The 25330-nt window shown below is 49.6% G+C and overlaps 1 protein-coding gene across 1 annotated transcript in view; it reads left to right on the forward strand.

Annotated features, from left to right (window-relative positions):
• Positions 1 to 16653: 16653 nt before the first annotated feature.
• Positions 16654 to 25330, forward strand: part of exosc8 (exosome component 8) — a 55640-nt gene continuing 46963 nt past the window's right edge. Inside the window, exon 1 of the mRNA XM_070892369.1 lies at positions 16654 to 16854. Within this exon, the coding sequence (XP_070748470.1) occupies positions 16838 to 16854 (17 nt within the window). The 5' untranslated portion in view covers positions 16654 to 16837. The remainder of the gene's footprint in view (positions 16855 to 25330) is intronic.

Below are 25330 nucleotides of genomic sequence, written 5' to 3' on the forward strand. Positions count from 1 at the left end.
AAGGCAATTGCCAGGTCACACGTTTGGTGGCCAGGGATAGACGCAGATCTAGAACTTTGTGTTCGCAGGTGCAACACGTGTGCCCAGCTGGGCAATGCGCCCAGGGAAGCCTCCCTTAGCCCCTGGCCATGGCCCGCCAAGCCTTGGTCACGGACCCATGTGGACTATGCAGGTCCTTTCATGGGGAAAATGTTTTTGGTTGTAGTAGACGCCTACTCCAAATGGATCGAGTGTGACATTTTAAATTCAAGCACATCCTCTGCTTCGGTAGAAAGTCTACGGGCAATGTTCGCCGCCCACGGTCTACCGGACATCTTGGTCAGCGACAATGGCCCGTGCTTCACAAGCACTGAATTCCAGGATTTCATGGCAGGCAATGGAATTAACCATGTTAGAACGGCACCGTTCAAGCCGGCCTCAAACGGCCAGGCAGAACGAGCAGTGCAGATAATCAAACAGGGGATGCTCAGAATCCAAGGGGGTTCCCTACAAAGCTGCTTATCACGCCTCCTGTTGGCCTACAGATCCCGACCACACTCGCTCACAGGGGTTCCACCCGCAGAGCTGCTAATGAAAAGGATGCTCAAAACCCGGTTATCCCTCATACACCCCACCATGAAAGAAATTGTTGAGAGCAGGCGCCAGTCACAATATAACTACCATGATAGGAATGCGAGGGCGCGATGTATTGATGTAAATGACCCTGTTTTTGTCCTCAACTACACTGCAGGGCCCAAATGGCTCGCAGGCACTGTGGTTGCCAAAGAGGGAAATAGGATTCTGGTAGTTAAACTTACCAATGGACAAATCTGCCACAAGCATGTGGATCAAACAAAAAGGAGGTTCAGCAACCCCATAGAAGAAGCAGAGGAAGAACACGATGTAGAGTTCACTCCACCACAGGTGACCGAACACAGGAACCAAAGGGAGGAGAGCCCAGTCACTGTGGGCAGTCCGGACAGGCCTGAGGCACCGCAAACAGCAGACACTCAGGCCAGCGCCCAACAACCAGAGCCCCAACTCAGGCGCTCTACAAGGGAGCGTAAACCACCAGAGAGACTCAACCTGTGATCCCAATAAGACTTTGGGGGGGAGGTGATGTCATGTATTCAACCAGCATTGTAACCCATGTATAATCTGACCTAAGTTGTACACCGTGAGAACACTGACCACTAGGTGGTGAACTTGTGGGAGAGACTCCTAACCTCGACCTTCAGATAAAAAAAGGGGAAGCTCCACCCACTTCCATCACTTGAGTGCTATGAAATAAAGAACAGGTCACAGACTGACCTTCTCTCAAGCATGGGCCTCGTGTGCATTTATACTGTATAGTAAGGACATATTACAGCGTCTGCCATTTTGCAGCATTCCGGCGTCGGCAGACCCAAACTGGGTTGAAGCAGCCAGGTGTCTTGGTGAGAGGTCGAGCCCAGCGGCGGTGTCGGGGTCCAGAAGAGGTCAGCGAGCAGCAGGAGGTGAGGTTGTCAGCCCGAGGACACAGCGTGGGTGTTGTTGGTGTAATAGGTCAGCAGTATCAGGTAAGTCTGGGGGGGGGGGGGGTCAGTAGGGAGGGGGAGAGGCATGACCTCCCTTTATCCGGCAAAATCCCTTATCCAGCACAGGCCAGGTCCCGAGAGTGCCGGATAAGGGAGGTTCAATCTGTACAAAGCTAGGTGGGAATGTAAGTTGTGAGAAGGATTCAAAGAGACTTACATAAGAACATAAGAAATAGGAGCAGGAGTAGGCCATTCGGCTCCTCGAGCCTGCTCCGCCATTCAATACGATCATGGCCGATCCAATCTGGACTCTGGTCCACTTCCCCGCCCGCTCCCCATAATCTCTTATTCCCTTATCGTTTAAGATCTGCCTATTTCTGTCTTAAATTTATTCAATGTCCTAGCTTCCACAGCTCTCCGAGGCAGCGAATTCCACAGATTCACAACCCTCTGAGAGAAGAAATTTCTCCTCATCTGTTTTAAATAGATACACCTTATTCTAAGATGCCCTCTAGTTCTAGTTTCCTCCATCAGTGGAAACATCCTCTCTGCATCCACCTTGTCCTGCATATTATCCTTTTGTGTTTCATGCACAAGTACCCCCAGGTCCCATGGTACTGCAGCAGTTTGCAATCTTTCTCTATGTAAATAATAACTTACTCTTTGATTTTTTTCTGCCAAAGTGCATGACCTCACACTTTCCAACATTATACTCCATCTGCCAAATTTTTGCCCACTCACTTAGCCTGTCTATGTCCTTTTGCAGATTTTTTGTGTCCTCACACATTGTTTTTCCTCCCATCTTTGTATCGTCAGCAAACTTGGCTACGTTACACTCTTCCCTTCTTCCAAGTCGTTAATATAGATTGTAAATAGTTGGGATCCCAGCACTGATCTCTGCGGCACCCCACTAGTTACCCGAGAATGAACCATTTATCCTGACTCTCTGTTTTCTGTTAGTTAGCCAATCCTCTATCCATGCTAATATATTACCCCCAATCCCGTGAACTTTTATCTTGTGCAGTAACCTTTTATGTGGCACCTTGTCAAATGCCTTCTGGAAGTCCAAATACACCACATCCACTGGTTCCCCTTTATCCACCCTGTTCGTTACATCCTCAAAGAATTCTAGCAAATTTGTCAAACATGACTTCCCCTTCAAAAATCCATGCTGACTCTACCTGACCGAATTTTGCTTATCCAAATGTCCTGCTACTGCTTCTTTAATAATGGACCTCAACATTTTCCCAACCACAGATGTTAGGCTAACTGGTTTATAGTTTCCTGTTTTTTGTCTGCCTCCTTTTTTAAATAGGGGCGTTACATTTGCAGTTTTCCAATCTGCTGGAACCTCCCCAGAATCCAGGAAATTACAACCAATGCAGCCACAATCCCTGCCGCTACTTCTCTTAAGACCCTAGGATGCAAGTCATCAGGTCCAGAGGATTTATCTGCCTTTAGTCCCATTATCTTACTGAGTACCACCTCTTTAGTGATTGTGATTGTGTTAAGTTTATTGTCTCTGTAAGCACTTTAGTAATGACTCCACGAGGTAAGATATCGTATTTGAACTGTGGTGACCTTAGTCCATTTATTGCAGCTTCTGAGTGAGGGTACAGCATGGTGAGCTCCCTGGTTACCTGGTTACCTGTCGTGTACAGGTGACCCCTAGGTCTCCACCAGTTGCACCCTCTGGTGGTACAGGCATAGTGTATACAGTGTGAAGATACATCCAGTAGTCTTTTGTAATTGTACATTGAGTGTACAGGGTATATACTTATGTTATACATACACAACATCACTCCCCCTAAGTCTTGTGGCACTGGCCTTTGCACTGTGTGCTCTGACCCTAGACTTGTGTGCCAAAACCTTTGCACCTTGTCTATGCTTTGGCTTGGCACTCTCCCTGCAGACCCCCAAGTCCTTATTGCCACAACATTGGGAAATGGTCAACAGTGGGCGGATGGAGGTTGCAGTGGGGGTTGAGTGGGTTCTTGGTGTAATCCATGTGTGTGCATGGTTACATCTATCCATTTTCTCCCCCCATACATAGACCACGCATGTGGCTCAACACCTGCATTTGCATTCATGTACAGATGGAAAGAACCAAAAAAAAAGAAACATAGGATTAATTATATTGTGTTCCTAACACAGATGAGACTGCACACAGGGAGGTTAAAGTAGTAGTGACCTCAGTCTTTATTAAAACACTCCAGAGTAGGAACAGGCCTTAGGGGCTGGCTTATATACAGTGCTCCCAAGGGATGCTGGGATCCCTTGGGACTTCAGGGGATGCGCTCCCTGGTGGCGTGCTTTACAGATACACAACATCACTCCCTCCCAAAGTCAAAGTGAAAACTATTTACAAGATGAGGCAGTCAGGAGCCTTTCTTTCCCTGGTGGATCGCCTCGGTAAAAATGTCTGTTCTGGTGTGTTGGCTGTGCCCTCGCTGGGCTGGCGTGTTGTTGGCCCTGCAGGACTGCTGGGTGAGCCTGGCCTTGCTGGGCTGTTGGGCATGATGGGTTCGATTTCCTGGTCCGGGGTGGTGTCGTTGATGCTTTGGGTGCGTGTTGTGGGCTCGAAAAAGGTGGTGTATGCTGTGGGTTGTTCAAGGCAGTCTGTGAACCACAGCCTCATTTGGTCCAGGTGCTTTCTGCAACTTTGTCAATTGTCTAGTTTGACTACAAACACCCTATTCCCTTCTTTAGCTATCACCGTGTCCGCGATCCACTTGGGACCATTTCCCTAGTTTAGCACATACACAGGGTCATTCAGATCAATTTCCCGTGATACAGTGGCGCGACCATCGTTTACATTTTGTTGCTGCTGCTCTCTACCCGATCATGCAGGTTGGGGTGAACCAGCGAGAGTCTGGTTTTAAGTGTCCTTTTCATGAGTAGCTCAGCCGGGGTTACCCCTGTGAGCGAATGGGGTCTCGTGCGATAGCTGAGCAGTACTCAGGACAGGCGGGTTTTGAGTGAGCCTTCTGTGACTCGTTTAAGGCTCTGTTTGATTGTTTGTACTGCCCGCTCTGCCTGCCCATTGGAGGCTGGTTTAAACGGGGCCGAGGTGACATGTTTGATCCCATTGCAGGTCATGAATTCTTTAAATTCGGCACTGGTGAAACATGGCCCGTTGTCACCGACTAGTATGTCAGGCAGGTCGTGGGTGGCAAACATGGCCCTCAGACTTTCAATGATGGCGGTGGCGGTGCTTCCAGACATTATTTCACATTCAATCCATTTTGAAAAAGCATCCACCACCACCAGGAACATTTTACCGAGAAACGGGCCCGCCCGCATAGTCGACATGGATCCTCGACCATGGTCTGGAGGGCCAGGACCACAAACTTAGTGGTGCCTCTCTGGGCGTGTTGCTCAACTGAGCACACACTCTGCATTGCTGTACACGGGACTTGTCATGTATTCAACCAGCATTGTAACCCATGTATAATCTGACCTAAGTTGTACACTGTGAGAACAATGACCACTAGGTGGTGAACGTGTGGGAGACACTCCTAACCTGGACCTTCAGGTATAAAAGGGGAAGCTCCACCCACTTTCATCACTTGAGTGCTAAGGAATAGAGGACAGGTCACAGACTGACCTTCTCTCAAGCATGGAACTCGTGTGCATTTATACTGAATAGTAAGGACGTATCAGAACTCTAAGTCAGAGTCAATACCGGGCCACCACACGTGGGATCTGGCTATCGTTTTCATCATTACTATACCCGGGTGTGTACTGTGGAGATCCGAGATGAACGTCTCCCTGCCCTTTTTTGGTAGCACTATGCAGTTACCCCACAACAGGCAGTCTGCCTGAATGGACAGCTTATCCTTTCGCCGCTGGAACGGCTTGATTAGCTCTTGCATTTCATAGAAACATAGAAACATAGAAACATAGAAAAATAGATGTAGGAGTAGGTCATTTGGCCCCTCGAGTCCACACCACCATTCAATAAGATCATGGCTGATCTTTCCTTCAGTACCCCTTTCCTGCTTTCTCTCCATACCCCTTGATCCCCTTAACCGTAAGAGCCATATCTAACTCCCTCTTGAATATATCCAGTGAACTGGCATCAACAACTCTCTGCGGCAGGGAATTCCACAGGTTAACAACTCTCTGAGTGAAAAAGTTTCTCTTCATCTCAGTCCTAAATGGCCTACCCCTTATCCTAAGACTGTGTCCTCTGGTTCTGGACTTCCCCAACATCGGGAACATTCTTCCCACATCTAACCTGTCCAGTCCCGTCAGAATCTTATGTTTCTATGAGATCGTCTCTCATCCTTCTAAACTCCAGTGAATAAAGGCCCAGTTGATCCAGTCTCTCCTCATATGACAGCCCAGCCATCCCTGGAATCAGTCTGGTGAACCTTTCAACGGGGATGCAGGCCCAGCTCCCATGCAGTACACAGTTTTTTACTAGGGACAGCAGAGGATGTTGGCTGGTCCAAGTCCTAATCTGGCGGGCCGTGACAGGTGATTTATCATTTTCAAACACTTCCATGACCATCAACAAATCTGCGGGATGCGCCACCATCAACAAGTTTGCAGGCTGCGCCATTTCCACCCCCGTGGTGGTCAATGGTAGCCGACTGAGAGCATCCGCACAGTTCTCGGTGCCTGGCCTGTGGCGGATGGTATAGTTATACGCTGATAGCGCGAGTGCCCACCTTTGTATGCGGGCTGAGGCATTAGTATTTATCCCCTTGTTTTCAGCAAACAGGGATATGAGGGGCTTGTGATCGGTTTCCAGCTCAAATTTGAGGCCAAACAGGTACTGATGCATTTTCTTAACCCCGAACACACACTCTAATGCCTCTTTCTCAATCATGCTGTAGGCCCTCTTGGCCTTAGACAAGCTGCTGGAGGCATAGGCAACAGGTTGCAACTTCCCCGCAACGTTAGCTTGTTGTAATACACACCCGACTCTGTACGACGATGCATCACATTCTAGCACAAGTCCTTTACACGGGTTATACAATACTAGCAGCTTGTTGGGGCATAAAATGTTTCTGGCTTTCTCAAAAGCAATTACTTGTTTTTTTTCCCATACCCAGTTCTCACCTTTACGCAGTAACACATGTAGGGGCTCTAAGAGGGTGCTTAACCCAGTAGGAAGTTACCAAAATAGTTGAGGAGTCCCAGGAACGACAGCAGCTGCGTGACGTTCTGTGGTCTGGGCATGTTCCTGATAGCCTCTGTGTTGGCGTCTGTGGGCCGAATGCCCTCCGCCACGATCTTTCTCCCCAAAAACTCCACTTCTGTTGCCATGAAGACGCATTTCGACCTGTTCAGCCACAGCCCTATGTGATCCAGTCGCTGGACGACCTCCTCCAGGTTTTGTAGGTGCTCGACGGTATCCTGACCCGTGACCAATATGTCGTCCTGAAAAACCACCGTGCATGGTACCGACTTGAGGAGGCTCTCCATGTTTCTCAGGAAGATCGCTGCAGCCGACCGAATTCCAAACGGGCATCTGTTGTAGATGAACAGTGCCTTGTGTGTGTTGATGCAGGTGAGGCCCTTCAAAGACTCCTCCAGCTCCTGCGTCATGTAGGCCGAAGTCAGGTCGAGCTTGGTGAACGTCTTGCCATCTGCCAGCGTCACAAATAGGTCATCCGCCTTAGGTAGTGGGTATTGGTCCTGTAGCGAGAAACGATTAATAGTTACTTTATAATTGCCGCAAATCCTGACCGTGCCATCACTTTTGAGTACTGGAATAATCAGGCTGGCCCACTCGCTGAATTCCACTGGGGAGATGATGCCCTCGCATTGCACCCTGTCCACCTCGATTTCCACTCTCTCCCTCACCATGTGAGGTACCCTCGCGCCTTGTGGTGAATGGGTCGCGCCTCTGGGACCAAGTGGATCTGCAACTTCGTCCCGGAAAAGTTTCCAATGCCTGTCTCAAAAAGGGAAGGAAATTTGTTGAGAACCTGGGTACATGAGGCCTCATCGACATGTGATAGTGCTCAGATGTCATCCCAATTCCAGCGGATTTTGCCCAGCCAGCTCCTTCCAAGCAGTGTGGGGCCATCGCCCGGGACAATCCAGAGTGGCAGTTCGTGCACCGTGCCCTCGTAGATTACCTTGATCATGGCGCTGCCCAGGACAGTGATGAGCTCTTTGGTGTACGTTCTCAGTTTCGTGTGGATGGGGCTCAGGGCTGGTCTGAGTGCCTTGTTGCACCACAGTCTCTCAAACATCTTTTTACTCATGATGGATTGGCTAGCGCCAGTGTCCAGTTCCATGGCTACGGGTAAGCCATTCAACTTTACATTTAGCATTATAGGTGGACATTTCGTCGAAAATGTTTGCACCCCGTGTACTTCAGCATCTACCTCCTCTCTCTGAGGCTCGAAATTGCTTTGATCCACCATGGACCGATCTTCCTCTGCCACGTGGTTGTTAGCAGGTTTTGCAGAGCTTGCAGCTCGTCTGCCAGCTCGTTGGAGGTGCCCCATTGTTCCACAGCTCTTGCAAACATACCCATTGAAGCGGCATGAATAGGCTGAATGGAAACCTCCACAACGCCAACAAGGTGTGAATTGCCTTGGATTCATCCTTTGTTGCGGACTCTGAGTCATCTGGGTCACCTGAGGCCTTCTGGCAGTTGCAGACTTGTGGTTTCTGCCCTGTACATTTCTGCTCGCAAACACAGTTCCAGTTAATTTATGAACATTGCTAGCATTTGTGTGCTGAGAGATTTGTTTGGTGTTATCACTGGTGGATATAAACGCCTGTGCTATCGCAATGGCCTTACTGAGGGTCGGTGTCTTTACAGTCAAAAGTTTTCGTAGGATGGTCTCGTGGCCAATGCCCAGTACAAAAAAGTCTCTGAGCATTTGCTCCAGGTAGCCATCAAACTCACATTGTCCTGCAAGTCGCCTTAGCTCGGCGACGTAGCTCGCCACTTCCTGACCTTCAGATCGTTGGCAAATGTAGAACCGATACCTCGCCATCAGCACACTCTGCCTCGGGTTAAGATGCTCCCGAACCAGTGTACACAGCTACTCATATGACTTATCTGTGGGTTTCACCGGAGCCAGAAGATTCTTCATGAGGCTGTAGGTCGGTGCCCCGCAGACCGTGAGGAGGACCGCTCTCCTTTTTGCAGCGCTTCCTTCTCCGTCCAGTTCGTTGGCTACAAAGTACTGGTCTAGCTGTTCGACATAGGCTTCCCAGTCCTCACCCTCCGAGAAATTCTCCAGGATGCCCACAGTTTGCTACATCTCTGCGTTGGATTCGTATACTCGTCGCCAGTTATTGTGTTCCTAACACAGATAAGACTGCTCACAGGGAGGTTAAAGTAACAGTGACCTCAGTCTTTATTAAGACACTCCAGAGTGAGGAACAGGCCTTTGGGGCTGGCTTATACAGAGTGCTCCCAAGGGAGGCTGGGATCCCTTGGGAATTCAGGGGATGCGCTCCCTGGTGGCGGAACATGGGAGTGCATGCTTTACAGATACACAACAAATTACATCACTGTTTGGCTTTTGCAATCGTGGCACAAGTACATTTTACAGGTAAGGTACATACATGGTATCACAGTCTTGCCCCTGGGTTGTGTAGGTGCAGGTGGGTGAGGACGCTAGTTTCAGAGTGACCGGACTGTGTCCAGGTTGTCTCATGGTGGCGCTGCACCCCCTGTCTGATGGGTGGCTCGGATCGCTCACCTGGCTGAGTCTCAGGGCCTTTGCCGTTGCCTAGTGGTGGGCAGAGCCACATGAATGTGTGGCCTCCCTGTCCTCCTTTGAGGGCTGCAGTGTCTCCCTGCTGCACCTTCAGCGGTAGTGGGAGCCTGATCATCCTGGAGGGTGCTAGCCTCTTGCTCCCAGTACTGGCCCTGGTGGCCAGAGAGGTAGAGCCGATCTGGGGCAGGGTGCCAGTAGTGGTGCCCTTGCCGTCCGCTGATCACTGGTCCTGCAGTTGGTATACTCCCTCTGTGTGTGGCCACGATCCCTGGGACATCACATTGGTCCCGGAGGCGCAGGCTACATAATCGGGTAGCCCGCTGGACCTGGTTGCTTCCGACGGTAGGTTGCCCTTGGTTTTGTCGGCGTACATGTAGAACCCGGCATTGCACATCATTTCTTCATTTACTGTCATAATACATTGGCTCTGACCGCACTCGCTCCACTCGACACTGTTATTGCCTTTACATACTCGCATTTGTCACTTACATCTTTTCCATGTGTATTTCCGGCATCGCTGTACAAAGTTACATTTACATACTTGCATTTGTCAATTACATCTTTTACATGTGTATTACTGGTATCTCTGTACAAAGAGTGGAACTGTCCCTTTAATTGTGATGGGTTGCCGGTCTCCTTTAAGAGGGCCGTGCAATCTTTACCCCAATCCGGTTCGCTGCTCAGCATCACGTGTTGCTCCATCAACGCTGCCCCTTGTGGTCTGGCCGCCGTCATCTTTACTTCAGGTGCTTCACCGTGTGGTGCGGGCGCCTTCTTCTTTCTCTTCACGAGGTAGGCTGCGGTGATCCTTTTCTCCCCAGGTTCTGCCACGGAAGCAGGGAAGTTACCTTCTGCGCTGATTTTCTTCCACTAGAGTCCTGCCACTGGAGCCTGGAAGGTGAGGTCGGGTCGTTTGGGCTGGATCATCTCGCCGTTGGGTTGAGCGGTCTGTGTCCTCTCCACGCAGTCGAGTTGGACGGTTTGATTTTCAGGTGTTGTGCTGGATCCAAATTTGGGGCCACATAGGACGTCGATTGCTGGGGCCTGGAGGTTTTCCCAGCTCCAACAAATTTGGATTTGTTTCATCCATCTTCTTCCTAACAGCGCTGGACCATCACCAGCAACAATCCACAAAGGTGGCTTGAGCACGCGCCGCCATGGGACACCTGGATATCCACGCTGCCCACAACTGGGATGGTGTCGTTTGTGTAGGTGAGCAGCTTCACTTCGATCGGGATTATTATAGGTCGTTTGATTGGACTGTCCCAGAGTTTCTCAAAGGCCGCCTGATTCATCAGCGATTGGCTCGTCCCTGTATCCACCTCCATCGTAACTGGAACACCATTGATTTCAACTTCCATTTTCAATGGAGAACTCTTGGTGGAGCAGGTAAACACTCCGTACACCTCTTTGTGGAGCTGAGCTGCCTCATGGACTCTCTCTTCCTCTTCATCAGTGCTGGAGTCCGGATGATCGGCCAACTCTTCAGCGACTCAGTGAGTAAAATTTCTCTTGCACATTCGCTGAAGGTGGCCCTTCGTGTTACAGCCTTTGCAAGTATAGTCTTTGTAGCGGCACTGGTGGGACCTGTGATTCCCTCCACAGCGTCAGCATGGGGCTGGCCGGCTGGCCCCATGTGGCGGACTCAAGGTTGCGGGACTCGGGGTTCTGTTCTCTCTACCCTGAGAGATACCGCTGGAAGCAGCGTTGCCTCTGAAAAGCGCCAGTCGGTTCACAGTACTTGCTGGGTTAGAGTCCTGGGGGTGAGTCATCATCCGCTTGGAATCGAAGGCCAAGGCCATGAATGCCTGGCTGACGTTAATTGCCTTCTGCAGGGTGACCGTGGTGTCCGCAGAGAGCAGCTTGTGGAGGAGGCCCTCGTGGCCGATTCCAATGACGAAGATGTCCCGCAGCGCTTTGGTGAGGTGATCGCCAAAATCACATGGTGCAGCCAATCGTCTGAGGTCTGCAGCATATTTTGCGATTTCTTGGCCTTCGGGCCGCCGGTGTGTGTAGAACTGGTGTCTGGCTGTGAGGATGCTCTCTTTAGGTTTGAGCTGTTCCTGTATCATCGTTACGAGCTTCGCTTACGTTTTGGTTGTTGTCTTCTCTGGGACTAGCAAGTCCCTGACGAGGCCATAGACGGTGGGTCCACAACTGCTGAGCAGGATAGCTCTGCGCTTATCAACCAGCGAGGCAGCTGTGTCTCCCGCCAGGTTGTTCGCAATGAAAAAGTGTTCGAGCCTTTCCACAAAGGCCTCCCAATCTTCCCCATCGGCGAATTGTTGAAAGTTGCCAAGGTTAGCCATTTTTCGCGTGGAAATTCGTAATCTCGTCACCAGTTATTGTGTCTGTAAGCACTTTAGTAATGACTCCACGAGGTAAGATATCGTATTTGGACTGTTGTGACCTTAGTCCATTCTTGCAGCTCCTGAGTGAGGGTACAGCATGGTGAGCTCCCTTTTATACCTGGTTACCTGTCGTGTACAGGTGACCTCGAGGTCTCCACCAGTTGCACCCTCTGGTGGTACAGCCATAGTGTATACAGTGTGAAGATACATCCAGTAGTCTTTTGTAACTGTACATTGAGTGTACAGAGAGTATACTTATATTATACACACACAACAAAGTTCCTCCCCCCCATAGCCCCTTGACTATCCACTGTTGTAATACTGTTAGTGTCCTCCACCTTGAAGACTGATACAAAATATTTGTTCAGAATTTCTGCCATCTCCACGTTCCCCATTACTAATTCCACAGTCTCTTCCTCTAAGGGACAAACATTTACTTGAGCCACTCTTCAAGGAGACTTCAAGGGGATATAGACAGGCCAAGTGAGTGGGCAAGAACATGGCGAATGGAATGAAATGTGAAGTTATCCACTTTGGTAGAAAAAATAGAAAAGCAGAGTATTTTTTAATTGGTGAGAGATTGGGAAGTGTTGGTGCTCAGAGAAACCTGGTTGTGCTTGTACATAAATCATTGAAAGTTAACATGCAGGTACAGCAAGCAATAAAGAAAGCAAATGGAGTGTTGGCCTTTATTACACGAGGATTTGAGTATAAGAGTAAAGACGTCTTACTGTAATTATATAGGGCCCCAGTGATACCGCACTTGGAGTATTGTGTACAATTTTGATCTCCTTACCCAAGGAAGGATATACTTGCCATTGAGGAAGTGCAACAAATGTTCACCAGACTGATTCCTGAGATGGGGGGGTTGTCCGATGAGGAGAGATTGAGTAGACTAGGGTTATATTCTCTAGAATTTAGAAGAATGAGAGGTGATATTGAAAATTCTTACAGGGCTTGACAGGGTAGATGCAGGGAGGATGTTTTCTCTGGCTGAGGAGTAGAAACATAGAAACAGAGAAAATAGGTGCAGGAGTAGACCATTCGGCCCTTCAAGCCTGCACCACCATTCAATAAGATCATGGCTGATCATCACCTCAGTACCACTTTCCTGCTTTCTCTCCATACCCCTTGATCCCTTTAGCCATAAGGACCATATCTAACTCCCTCTTGAATATATCCAATGAACTGGCATCAACAACTCTCTGCGGCAGGGAATTCCACAGGTTCACAACTCTCTGAGTGAAGAAGTTTCTCCTCATCTCGGTCCTAAATGGCTTACCCCTTATCCTTAGACTGTAACCCCTGGTTCTGGACTTCCCCAACATCGGGAACATTCTTCCTGCACCTAACCTGTCCAGTCCCATCCGAATTTTATATGTTTCTACGAGAACCCCTCTCATTCTTCTAAACTCCAGTGAATATAGCTCCAGTTGATCCAGTCTCTCCTCGTATGTCAGTCCTGCCATCCCGGGAATCAGTCTGGTGTACCTTCGCTGCACTCCCTCAATAGCAAGAACGTCCTTCCTCAGATTAGAAGACCAAAACTGAACACAATATTCCAGGTGAGGCCTCACCAAGGCCCTGTACAACTGCAGTAAGATCTCCCTGCTCCTATACTCAAATCCCCTAACTATGAAGGCCAACATACCATTTGCCTTCTTCACCGCCTACTGTACCTGCATGCCAACTTTCAATGACTGATGTACCATGACACCCAGGTCTCGTTGCACCTCCCCTTTTCCTAATCTGCTGCCATTCAGATAATATTCTGCTTTCACGTTTTTGCCACCAAAGTGGGTAACCTCACATTTATCCACATTATACTGCACCTGCCATGTATTTGCCCACTCAGCTAACCTGTCCAAGTCACCCTGCAGCTTCTTAGCATCCTCCTCACAGCTCACACTGCCACCCAGCTTAATGTCATCTGTAAACTTGGAGATATTACACTGAATTCCTTCATCTAAATCATTGATGTATATTGTAAATAGTTGGGGTCCCAGCACTGAGCCCTGCGGCACCCCACTAGTCACTGCCTGCCATTCTGAAAAGGACCCGTTTATCCCGACTCTCTGCTTCCTGTCTGCCAATCGGTTCTCTATCCACGTCAATACATTACCCCCAATATCATGTGCTTTAATTTTGCACACTAATCTCTTGTGTGGGACCTTGTCAAAAGCCTTTTGAAAGTTCAAATACACCACATCCACTGGTTCTCCCTTGTCCACTCTACTAATTACATCCTCAAAAAATTCTAGAAGATTTGTCAAGCATGATTTCCCTTTCATAAATCCATGCTGACTTGGACCGATCCTGTCACTGCTTTCCAAATGTGCTGCTATTTCATCTTTAATAATTGATTCCAACATTTTCGCCACTACTGATGTCAGGCTATGATTCCCTGTTTTCTCTCTCCCTCCTTTCTTAAAAAGTGGTGTTACATTAGCTATCCTCCAATCCATAGGAATGGATCCAGAGTCGATAGACTGCTGGTAAATGATCACCAATGCATCCACTATTTCTGGGGCCACTCCTTAAGTATTCTGTGATGCAGACTATCAGACCCTGGGGATTTATCATCTTTCAATCCCTAACACAATTTCCTGACTAAAAGGATTTCCTTCAGTTCCTCCTCCTCACTAGACCCTTGGTCCCCTATTATTTCCAGAAGTTAATTTGTGTCTTCCTTCGTGAAGACAGAACCAAAGTATTTGTTCAACTGGTCTGCCATTTCTTTGTTCCCCATTATAAATTCTGACTGCAATGGACCTACGTTTGTCTTCACTAATCTTTTTCTCTTCACATATCTATAGGAGCTTTTGCAGTCAGTTTTTATATTCCAGCAAGCTTTCTCTCATACTCTATTTTCCCCCTCCTAATTAAACCCTTTGTCCTCCTCTGCTGACTTCTAAATTTCTCCCAGTCCTCAGGTTTGCTGCTTTTTCTGGCCAATTTATATGCCTCTTCCTTGGATTTAACACTATCCTTAATTTCCCTTGTTAGCCACAGTTGAGCCACCTTCCCCGTTTTATTTTTACTCCAGACCGGGATGTACAATTGTTGTAGTTCATCCATGTGATCTTTAAATGTTTGCCATTGCCTATCCACCATCAACCCTTTAAGTATCATTCGCCACTCTATTCTAGCCAATTCATGTCTCATACCAACGAAGTCACCTTTCCCTAAGTTCAGGACCCTAGTCTCTGAATTAACTGTGTCACTCTCCATCTTAACAAAGAATTCTACCATATTATGGTCACTCTTCCCCAAGGGGCCTCGCACAACAAGTCTAGAACCAGGACTCACAGTCTCAGAATAAGGAGTCGGCCATTTAGGACTGAGATGAGGAGGACTGTCTTCACTCAGAGGTTGTTGAATCTCTGGAATTATCACCCCAGAGGCTCAGTCTTTGAGTATATTCAAGGCAGAGATCGATAGATTTTTGGATATTAAGGGAATTAAGGGATATGGGGATAGTGCAGGAAAGTGGAGTTGAGGTAGAAGATCAGCCATGATCTCATTTATTGGCGGAGCAGGCTCGAGGGGCCGAGTGACCTACACCTGCTCCTAATATGTTCTTATTGATGACTGCATCGGTGCTATTTCCGACTCTCGCTCGGAACTGTAAAATTTCATTCACTTTAGTTCCAATTTCCACCCTTCCCTCGCCTTAACATGGTCCATCTCAGACTCTTCCCTTCCTTGACTTCTGTCTCCATTTCTGGGGATAGGCTAACGAACAGTATTCACTATAAGCCCACTGACTCGTACAGCTTCCTTAACTACACATCCTCCTACAATGCTTCCTGTAAGGACTTTGTTCCATTCTCCTATTTTGTCAATCTCTGTCACATCTGTTCTGACGATACCACCTTCCACACCAGTGCTTCCAATTTGTGTTCCTTTTTCTTCAACAGAGGTTTCCCCTCCACCGTGGTTGACGGGGCCCTTGACTATGTCTGTTCCATTTCCCGCACTTCTACCCTCACCCCTCCCCTCCCTCTCAGAACCACGACAGGGTTTCCCTTGCCCTCACCTTCTACCCCATCAGCATCCACCTTCAATGGATCATCCTCTCCCATCTCCAGTGCGATGCCATGATAAAAACATCTTCCTCTCCCCTCAGGGAGACAGAGATCGATGGATTTTTGGATATGAAGAGAATTAAGGGATATGGGGATAGTACAGGAAAATGGAGTTGAGGTAGAAGATCAGCCATGATCTCATTAAATGGCGGAGCAGGCTCGAGGGGCTGAATGACCTACTCCTGATCCTAATATGTTATTTATATTAATTCCAGCCTGTTTTTAAAAAACTGATGTTATTTACTAACATCACTAGGTTATGATGCAATGGCCAATATCTATTGTAAAACTGTTAAATTTTCTACAACTTTATTTTAAAAAGCGCAACTTGTATTTATACAGTGGCTTTAATGTGGTAAAATGTCCCAAAGTGCTTCACAGGAGTGTTATAAAACAAAATTTGACACCGAGCCACATAAGGAGATATTAAAGCAGATGACCACTTTACAGCCAATGAATTACTTTTGAAGTGTAGTCACTGTTATAATGTAGGAAACGTGGCAATTTGCACACAACAAGCTCCCACAATGTGATGCTATGTTGATTGAGAGATAAATATTGACCAGGACACCGGAGATAGCTCCCCTGCCCGTCTTAAAAATAGTGCCATGGGATCTTTTACATCTACCTAAGAGAGCAGATAGGGCCTAGATGGATGGAGTGGGACTTGAAGGCATGGCCACCAATGATGGAGCAATTAAAATCGGGGATGTGCAGGAGGAGCGCGGATATCTCGGAGGGTTGTCGGGCTGGAAGAGGTTACAGAGATAGGGAGAGGCGAGGCCATGGAGGGATCTGAAAACAAGGAGAATTTTAAAATCAAGGCATTGTTTTACAGGGAGCAAAAAAGCTGGCAAGAACTAAAGCAGTGTTTAATTAAATTAATCACATTAAATGTGCAGCATTTAACTGTATAAAAAAGCCGAGGAGAGCAGTGCAGTGCTGGAGCTGTGCTCCACTACAGACTCCCTCCGCCTGGGGCAGGGCCGCCATTTCACTTCAGCACATTCAATAGGACAACAAATACAATTAACAACTTCAGAGGGGAAAGCGCGGGCAACCCGAGTTTGGGAGGCGCGGAGCAGAATTATTCGCAATTTAATGAGATGCGGCGGCTCTTTCGCTGAGTCCGCTCCGCGCCGCGCCGTGTTGTGTTGAATCTGTGCCGAGGGGAACGGAGCTCACGTGGTGCTGGGCGCAGGATGGCGGCTGGATTCAAGTGAGTGAGTGAGTGAGAGATAGTGAGCGAGGGAAAGGGAGGGAGAGAGAGAGATAGTGAGGGAGGGAAGGTGAGGGAGGGAGAGAGAGAGATAGTGAGTGAGTGAGGGAGAGATAGTGAGGGAGGGAAGGGGAGGGAGAGAGAGAGAAATAGTGGGAGAGGAGAGAGATAGTGAGGGAGGGAAAGGGAGGAAGTGATAGTGAGGGAGGGACGGAGAGATAGTGAGTGAGGGAAAGGGAGAGAGAGAGATAGTGAGGGAGGGGAGGGAGAGAGAGATAGTGAGGGAGGGAAAGGGAGGAAGTGATAGTGAGAGAGACGGAGAGATAGTGAGTGAGGGAAAGGGAGAGAGATAGTGAGTGAATGATGGAGGGAGAGATAGTGAGTGAATGAGGGAGGGAGAGATAGTGAGGGAGGGAGATATAGTGAGGGAGGAAGAGGGAGGGAGATATACTGAGTGAGGGAGAGGGAGGGAGATATAGTGAGAGAGGGAGGGAGATATAGTGAGAGGGAGGGAGATATAGTGAGTGAGGGAGAGGGAGGGAGATATAGTGAGTGACGGAGAGGGAGGGAGATATAGTGAGATATTGAGTGAGGGATAGTGAGGGAGGAGAGAGATAGTGAATGAGGGATGGAGGGAATTAGGGAGGGGAGGGAGAGATAGAGAGTGAGGGAGGGAGGGAGAAATAGTGTGGGAGGGAGGGAGAGATAGTTAGGGAGGGAGGGAGAGATAGTGGGTGAGGCAGGGAGGGAGAGATAGTGAGTGAGGCAGGGAGATATAGTCAGTGAGGGAGAGGGAGGGAGATATTGTGAGTGGGAGAGGGAGGGAGAGATAGTGAGTGAGGGAGGGAGAGATAGTGAGTGAGGGAGGGAGAGATAGTGAGGGAGGGAGAGATAGTGAATGAGGGAGGGAGAGATAGTGAGTGGGGGAGAGATAGTGAGGGAGGGAGTGAGGGGGAGAGAGATAGTGAGTGAGGGAGGGAGTGAGGGGAAGAGTGAGGGAGGGAGAGATAGTGAGCGAGAGTGAGTGAGAGATAGTGAGGGAGATGTGAGAGAGAGATAGTGAGGGAGGGAGAGATAGTGAGTGATAGGGAGGGAGAGATAGTGAGTGAAAGGGAGGGAGAGGTGGTGAGGGAGGGAGAGATAGTGAGTGTGAGGGAGGGAGAGATAGTGAGTGATGGAGGGAGAGATAGTGAGTGATGGAGGGAGAGATAGTGAGTGATGGAGGGAGAGATAGTGAGTGATGGAGGGAGAGATAATGAGTGATGGAGGGAGAGATAGTGAATGAGTGATGGAGGGAGAGATAGTGAGTGAGTGATGGAGGGAGAGATAGTGAGTGAGTGATGGAGGGCGAGATAGTGAGAGGGAGGGAGCGAGTGAAGGAGAGGGAGGGAGAGAGTGAGTGAGGGAGAGATTGTGAGTGAGGCAGGGAGGGAGATATAGTGAGTGAGGTTGAGGGAGGGAGAGATAGTGAGTGAGGGAGGGAGAGATAGTGAGGGAGGGAGTGGGGGGGAGATAGTGAGTGAGGGGGAGAGAGATAGTGAGTGAGGGAGGGAGCGATAGTGAGGGAGAGTAAGATAGTGAGCGAGAGTGAGGGAGGAAGAGATAGTGAGCGAGAGTGAGGGAGGAAGAGATAGTGAGAGGGAGGGAGAGATAGTGATGGAGGGAGAGATAGTGAGGGAGGGAGAGATAGTGAGGGAGGGAGAGATACTGAGTGAAAGTGAGGGAGGGAGAGGTAGTGAGGGAGGGAGAGGTAGTGAGGGAGGGAGAGGTAGTGAGGGAGGGAGAGGTAGTGAGCGAGAGTGAGGGAGGAAGAGATAGTGAGTGATAGTGAGGGAGGAAGAGATAGTGAGTGATAGTGAGGGATGGAGAGATAGTGAGTGAAAGTGAGGGAGGGAGAGGTAGTGAGGGAGGGAGAGATAGTGAGTGAGAGTGAGGGAGGGAGGGAGAGATGAGTGAGTGATGGATGGGGGAGAGTGAGGGAGAGTGAGTGATGGAGGGAGAGATAGTGAGTAAGTGATGGAGGGAGAGATAGTGAGTGAATGATGGAGGGAGAGATAGTGAGTGAGTGATGGAGGGAGAGATAGTGGGTGAGGCAGGGAGGGAGAGATAGTGAGTGAGGCAGGGAGATATAGTCAGTGAGGGAGAGGGAGGGAGATATTGTGAGTGGGAGAGGGAGGGAGAGATAGTGAGTGAGGGAGGGAGAGATAGTGAGTGAGGGAGGGAGAGATAGTGAGTGAGGGAGGGAGAGATAGTGAGTGAGGGAGGGAGAGATAGTGAGTGAGGGAGGGAGAGATAGTGAGTGAGGGAGGGAGAGATAGTGAATGAGGGAGGGAGAGATAGTGAGTGAGGGAGTGAGTGAGGGGAGAGATAGTGAGTGAGGGAGGGAGTGAGGGGGAGAGAGATAGTGAGTGAGGGAGGGAGTGAGGGGGAGAGTGAGGGAGGGAGAGATAGTGAGCGAGAGTGAGGGAGAGATAGTGAGGGAGATGTGAGAGAGAGATAGTGAGGGAGGGAGAGATAGTGAGTGAGTAAGTGATGGAGGGAGAGATAGTGAGTGAATGATGGAGGGAGAGATAGTGAGTGAGTGATGGAGGGAGAGATAGTGAGTGAGTGGAGGGCGAGATAGTGAGTGAGGGAGGGCGAGATAGTGAGGGAGAGGGAGGGAGTTATAGTGAATGAGAGGGAGGGAGAGAGTGAGGGAGAGGGAGAGAGAGAGAGTGAGGGAGGGAGGGAATGAGGGAGAGAGAGAGTGAGGGAGAGATAGTGAGTGAGGCAGGGAGGGAGAGATAGTGAGTGAGGGAAATGGAGGGAGATATAGTGAGTAAGGTTGAGGGAGGGAGAGATAGTGAGGGAGGGGGAGATAGTGAGTGAGGGAGGGGAGATAGTGAGTGAGTGAGGGAGGGGGAGATAGTGAGTGAGGGAGGGAAAGATAGTGAGGGAGGGAGATAGTGAGTGAGGGAGGGGGAGATAGTGAGTGATGGAGGGAGAGATAGTGAGTGAGTGAGGGAGGGCGAGATAGTGAATGAGGGAGAGTGAGGGGAGGGAGAGTGAGGGAGAGATTGTGAGTGAGGCAGGGAGGGAGAGATAGTGAGTGAGGGAGATGGAGGGCGAGATAGTGAGTGAGGTTGAGGGAGGGCGAGATAGTGAGGGAGGGAGAGGTAGTGAGGGAGGGAGAGGTAGTGAGGGAGGGAGGGAGAGGTAGTGAGTGAGAGTGAGGGAGGAAGAGATAGTGAGTGATAGTGAGGGAGGGAGAGATAGTGAGTGAAAGTGAGGGAGGGAGAGGTAGTGAGGGAGGGAGAGATAGTGAGTGAGGGAGAGATGAGTGAGTGATGGATGGGGGAGAGTGAGGGAGAGTGAGTGATGGAGGGAGAGATAGTGAGTAAGTGATGGAGGGAGAGATAGTGAGTGAATGATGGAGGGAGAGATAGTGAGTGAGTGATGGAGGGAGAGATAGTGAGTGAGTGATGGAGGGAGAGATAGTGAGTGAGTGATGGAGGGAGAGATAGTGAGTGAGTGAGGGAGGGCGAGATAGTGAGTGAGGGAGGGCGAGATAGTGAGGGAGAGGGAGGGAGTTATAGTGAATGAGAGGGAGGGAGAGAGTGAGGGAGGGAGAGGGAGAGAGAGAAAGAGTGAGGGAGGGAGGGAATGAGGGAGAGAGAGTGAGGGAGAGATAGTAGTGAGGCAGGGAGGGAGAGATAGTGAGTGAGGGAGATGGAGGGAGATATAGTGAGTGAGGTTGAGGGAGGGAGAGATAGTGAGGGAGGGGGAGATAGTGAGTGAGGGAGGGGGAGATAGTGAGGGAGGGAGGGAGAGATAGTGAGGGAGGGAGGGAAAGATAGTGAGGGAGGGAGGGATAGGGAGGGAGGGAGAGATAGTGAGGGAGGGAGAGATAGTGAGTGAGGGAGGGAGAGATAGTGAGGGAGGGAGAGGGAGGGAGCGAGAGATAGTGAGGGAGGGATGGAGGGAGAGATAGTGAGTTAGGAAGATGGAGGGAGATAGTGAGGTTGAGGGAAGGAGATAGTGAGTGAGTGAGGGAGGGGGAGATAGTGAGTGAGGGAGGGGGAGATAGTGAGTGATGGAGGGAGAGATAGTGAGTGAGTGATGGAGGGAGAGTGAGTGAGTGAGTGAGGGAGGGCGAGATAGTGAATGAGGGAGAGTGAGGGGAGGGAGAGAATGTGAGGGAGAGAGAGTGAGGGAGAGATTGTGAGTGAGGCAGGGAGGGAGAGATAGTGAGTGAGGGAGGGGGAGATAGTGAGGGAGGGGGAGATAGTGAGTGAGGGAGGGGGGAAAGATAGTGAGGGAGGGAGGGATCGATAGTGAGGGAGGAAGAGATAGTGAGGGAGGGATAGTGAGTGAGGGAGGGAGAGATAGTGAGGGAGGGAGGGATAGTGAGGGCGGGAGGGAGAGATTGTGAGTGAGGGAGGGAGAGATAGTGAGTGAGGGAGGGAGAGATAGTGAGGGAGGGAGGGATAGTGAGTGAGGGAGGGGGAGGGAGGGAGAGATAGTGAGGGAGGGAGGGAGAGATAGTGAGTGAGGGGGAGAGAGAGTGCGAGGGAGGGAGAGATCGTGAGTGAGGAAGGAAATGAGGGAGAGATAGTGAGTAGGGGAGAGGGAGGAAATGAGGGAGAGTTAATGAGTGAGGGAGAGGGAGGGAATGAGGGAGAGATAGTGAGGGAGACGGATTGGATGAGGGAGATAGTGAGGGAGGGAATGAGGGAGAGGGAGAGATAGTGAGGGTGAGGGAGAGGGGGGAATGAGGGACAGATAGTGAGTAAGGAAGAGATAGTGAGTGAGAGGGAGGGAATGAGGGAGAGATAGTGAGGGAGGGAATGAGGGGGAGGGAGAGGTAGTGAGTGAATGAGGGAGAGATAGCGAGGGAGAGGTAGTGAGGGAAAGGGAGGGAATGAGTGAGAGATGGAGAGGGAGGGAATGAGGGAGAGAGGGAATGAGGGAGAGATAGTAAGTGAGGGAGAGATAGAGGGAGAGAATGAGAGAAGGAATGAGGGAGAGATAGTGAGTGAATGAGGGGGAGGGGGAGAGAGAGTGAGTGAGAGGGAGGGAATGAGCGAGATAGTGAGGGCGAGAGAGATAGTGAGGGAGAGATGGAGAGTGAGAGATAGGGAGGGATATAGTGAGGGAGGGAGAAATAGTGAGTGATAGTGAGGGGAAGAGATGGAGAGGGAGAGATAGATAGCTAGAGAGATTGGGGGGGGAGGAGGGAGGGAGAGAGGAGGGAGAGAGAGGAGAGGGGAGGGAGGGAAAGAGAGAGAGAGAGGAGAGAGAGAGAGGAGGGGGGAAGACGAAGAGGAGGAGGAGGAGGAGGAGGGAGAGAGGGAAGAGGAGGAGGAGGAGGAGGGAGAGAGAGCGAGAGAAGGAGGGGGAGAGAGAGAGAGAGAAAAGGAGGAAGGCAGAGAGAGCAAGGGGGTGTTGGAGTGGGGATTTTGGGATTGGGACGAGGACTGAGAGCTGGGAATGAGAGTCTGGGGACAGGGAGCAACTAGTCTGGTTTAAGAGTGTGGGCCCTCGCTGTTTACTTCCATATGTTCAGCACTAAATGTTTTAAGTGGTGTTGCGGTAAAGTTCAGTTCAGTGAAGCATAAGCGCGGCTCCTAACATTTCCCCAGTGTTGACGGTTCTGTTTAAAGTTTTAATCTGGAGCAGGAGCTGCAGCTTTTCACAAGAGAGAATGAAATTTGGAGCTTGATTTGGTCTGTGCCCTGTGATGTGAATGTGTTTTGTAGCCCTGACCTGTCTCGGTTTGTGCCCTGTCATGGGACAGTGTCTTGTAACTCATTTGATGAAACAAACTGCGCCTAACTCCAGGTTAGATAGCAGCACTGCAGCAGCAGGAAACTTCCTATTTGTTTTCAATATGTTTTATCCCTGTAACTTTGTATTTCAGTTTTTAACCGCCAGATAAGAGCTGCTGATAAGAACTGCTGAGGTTGCCTGTTCACTTTGTGAAATCTGTTGTAAGGATTTTGGAGCAGAGGCCAGTTTCAGCCCTGTTTGCATTGTATGCACCTGGCCACTACCCCTCACTGTGTGGCACTGATCATAGTCATTGCCTTGGAAGTGAGATTATCCACGCACAGGCATCTTCCACCCTTCAAGATTTAGTTCGGAATCTGGAATTTTAGGTCCTTCATTGAAACACCTGTGAACTTTTTTGACGTGGAAGCAAGTCATCCTCGATTCGAGGGACTGCCTATGATGATGATGATGGGATATGGTACTGTAATAATTGGTAGACTTTGTTATTAAAAAGGTATTTTTCAGGGCCTTCATATTTTGTTTGGATAAACAACAGCTTGTATTTATATAGTGCTCATGTGTTAGACGTTTCAATGGTTTACAATTAGGAGGAAAGGAAAATGGTGGGCACTGAGCATGGGGAGAGAGGAGGACACATCTCTGTCATAAAGATCAATAGAGGATACATGTTGAGGATCTGCAGGGTGCAGAATTTATTCAGCAGACGAACCTGTGTTATAATGGAGCATGTTGGATGAATAGTATGTCAACCCCATCCCCATTTTTTCAACCGGTACATTGTAAACAAGCAATTGCAAATAACGTTAGAGCTTTAGCGTAGGTCAGAAAATAGGAGTAATAATGAGGTGGATTAAAGTGATTTCTGACAGTGGCACCATAGACAGTATTTTGTCTTTTCACAGAACCAAAGACATAGGGCTGGATTTTCGGTTTTGCTCATTTCAGGGCGGTAATGGTGGTGGGGTAGTAAAGATTGCGCTTCAGTCAGCAAAATCGGGCCCTGAGTGTGGGGCGGAGCGCTAAGGGAGGCATTGCACACCTCTCTTAGAGCGCTTGGCTGGCTGAGCATGCAAAAATCTATAGAGCTGAACAGCCGGCCTGGGGAGGGAAAAAACCCTGAAAAACCCCCCACCAAAAACATCCCAATACATTGCCCACACCACCACAACATAAATCGCAAAAAAAAAAAGAAAAACCAATCACACTTACCTGAGGAGGACATAACTTACCTCACTTCAGCCGGTATAGGTCGGACCGCCCCTTTTCACAGGCAGTCCCAGCAGGCTGCTCTACACGGCACTATGGGTTGGGCGGGAGCCAAGAATCGAGCTGGTGTCGCAACCAGGGGTGTTGAACACCAGCTTGCCTCTTCCAGGCGGTAATGCTCCGTAACCCGCCGCAACTGGCCCCGAAAACCCCGGCTAGAAGCTGGCCGCCCGCCTAAAAGAGCTCATTGCTGCTCCTCTGGGGTGAAAACAAAGGCAGCCAGGAGCAGAACATCCAGCCCATTCTGTTGTGTAAGGATCATTTAACTGCTTAGTTTAGTTCTGCTGTTCAATCATCCTCATAGGCAGTCCCTCGGAATCAAGGGAAGACTTGATTCCACTCTTAGAATGAGTCTTTAGGTGGCTGAACAGTCCAATACGAGAACCACAGGTGGGACAGACAGTTGTTGAGGGTAATGGAGGTGGGACTGGCTTGCCGTGCGCTCCTTCCGCTATCTAAGCTTGTTTTCTCCATGCTCTCAGCGATGAGACTCGAGGCGCTTAGCGCCTTCCTGGATGCACTTCCTCCATTTAGGGTGGTCTTTGGCCAGGGACTCCCAGGTGTCGGTGGGGATGTTGCACTTTATCCGGGAGGCTTTGAGGGTGCCCTTGTAACGTTTCTTCTGTCCACCTTTGGCTCGTTTGCCATGAAGGAGTTCCGAGTAGAGCGCTTGCTTTGGGAGTCTCGTGACTGGCATGCGGACAATGTGGCCTATCCAGCGGAGCTGATCAAGTGTGGTCAGTGCTTCAATGCTGGGGATGTTGGCCTGGTCGAGGACGTTAATGTTGGTGCGTCTGTCCTCCCAGGGGATTTGTAGGATCTTGCAGAGGCATCATTGGTGGTATTTCTCCAGCGACTTGAGGTGTCTACTGTACATGGTCCATGTCTCTGAACCATACAGGAGAGTGGATATTACTACAGCCCTGTAGACCATGAGCTTGGTGGCAGATTTGAGGGCTTGGTCTTCGAGCACTCTTTTCCTCAGGTGGCCGACGGCTGTGCTGGCGCACTGGAGGCAGAGTTGAATCTCCTCATCAATGTCTGCTTTTGTTGATAAGAGGCTCCCGAGCTATGGGAAATGGTCCACGTTGTCCAGGGCCACACCGTGGATCTTGACTGGGGGACAGTGCTGTGCGGCGAGGACAGGCTGGTGGAGGACCTTTGTCTTACGGATGTTTAGTGTAAGGCCCATGCTTTCGTACACCTCAGTAAATACGTTGACTATGTCCTGGAGTTCAGCCTCTGTGCGCAGACGCAGGCGTCATCCACGTACTGTAGCTCGACGTGGAAGTATTTCAATAGTGGAAGTGTGATTGTTAAGTTCACATTTTGTTTAGTGCTGTACTGTATGGGTGAAAGAGAAGTAGCATAAGCAAAGATAGTTCTGTAAAAATTAAATCCTTGGTGACGAGAATGGGAGAGGAGACTCAGTTGTAAG

The sequence above is a fragment of the Pristiophorus japonicus genome, chromosome 10, assembly GCF_044704955.1.
Source record: "Pristiophorus japonicus isolate sPriJap1 chromosome 10, sPriJap1.hap1, whole genome shotgun sequence".
Taxonomy (NCBI): Eukaryota; Metazoa; Chordata; class Chondrichthyes; family Pristiophoridae; genus Pristiophorus; species Pristiophorus japonicus.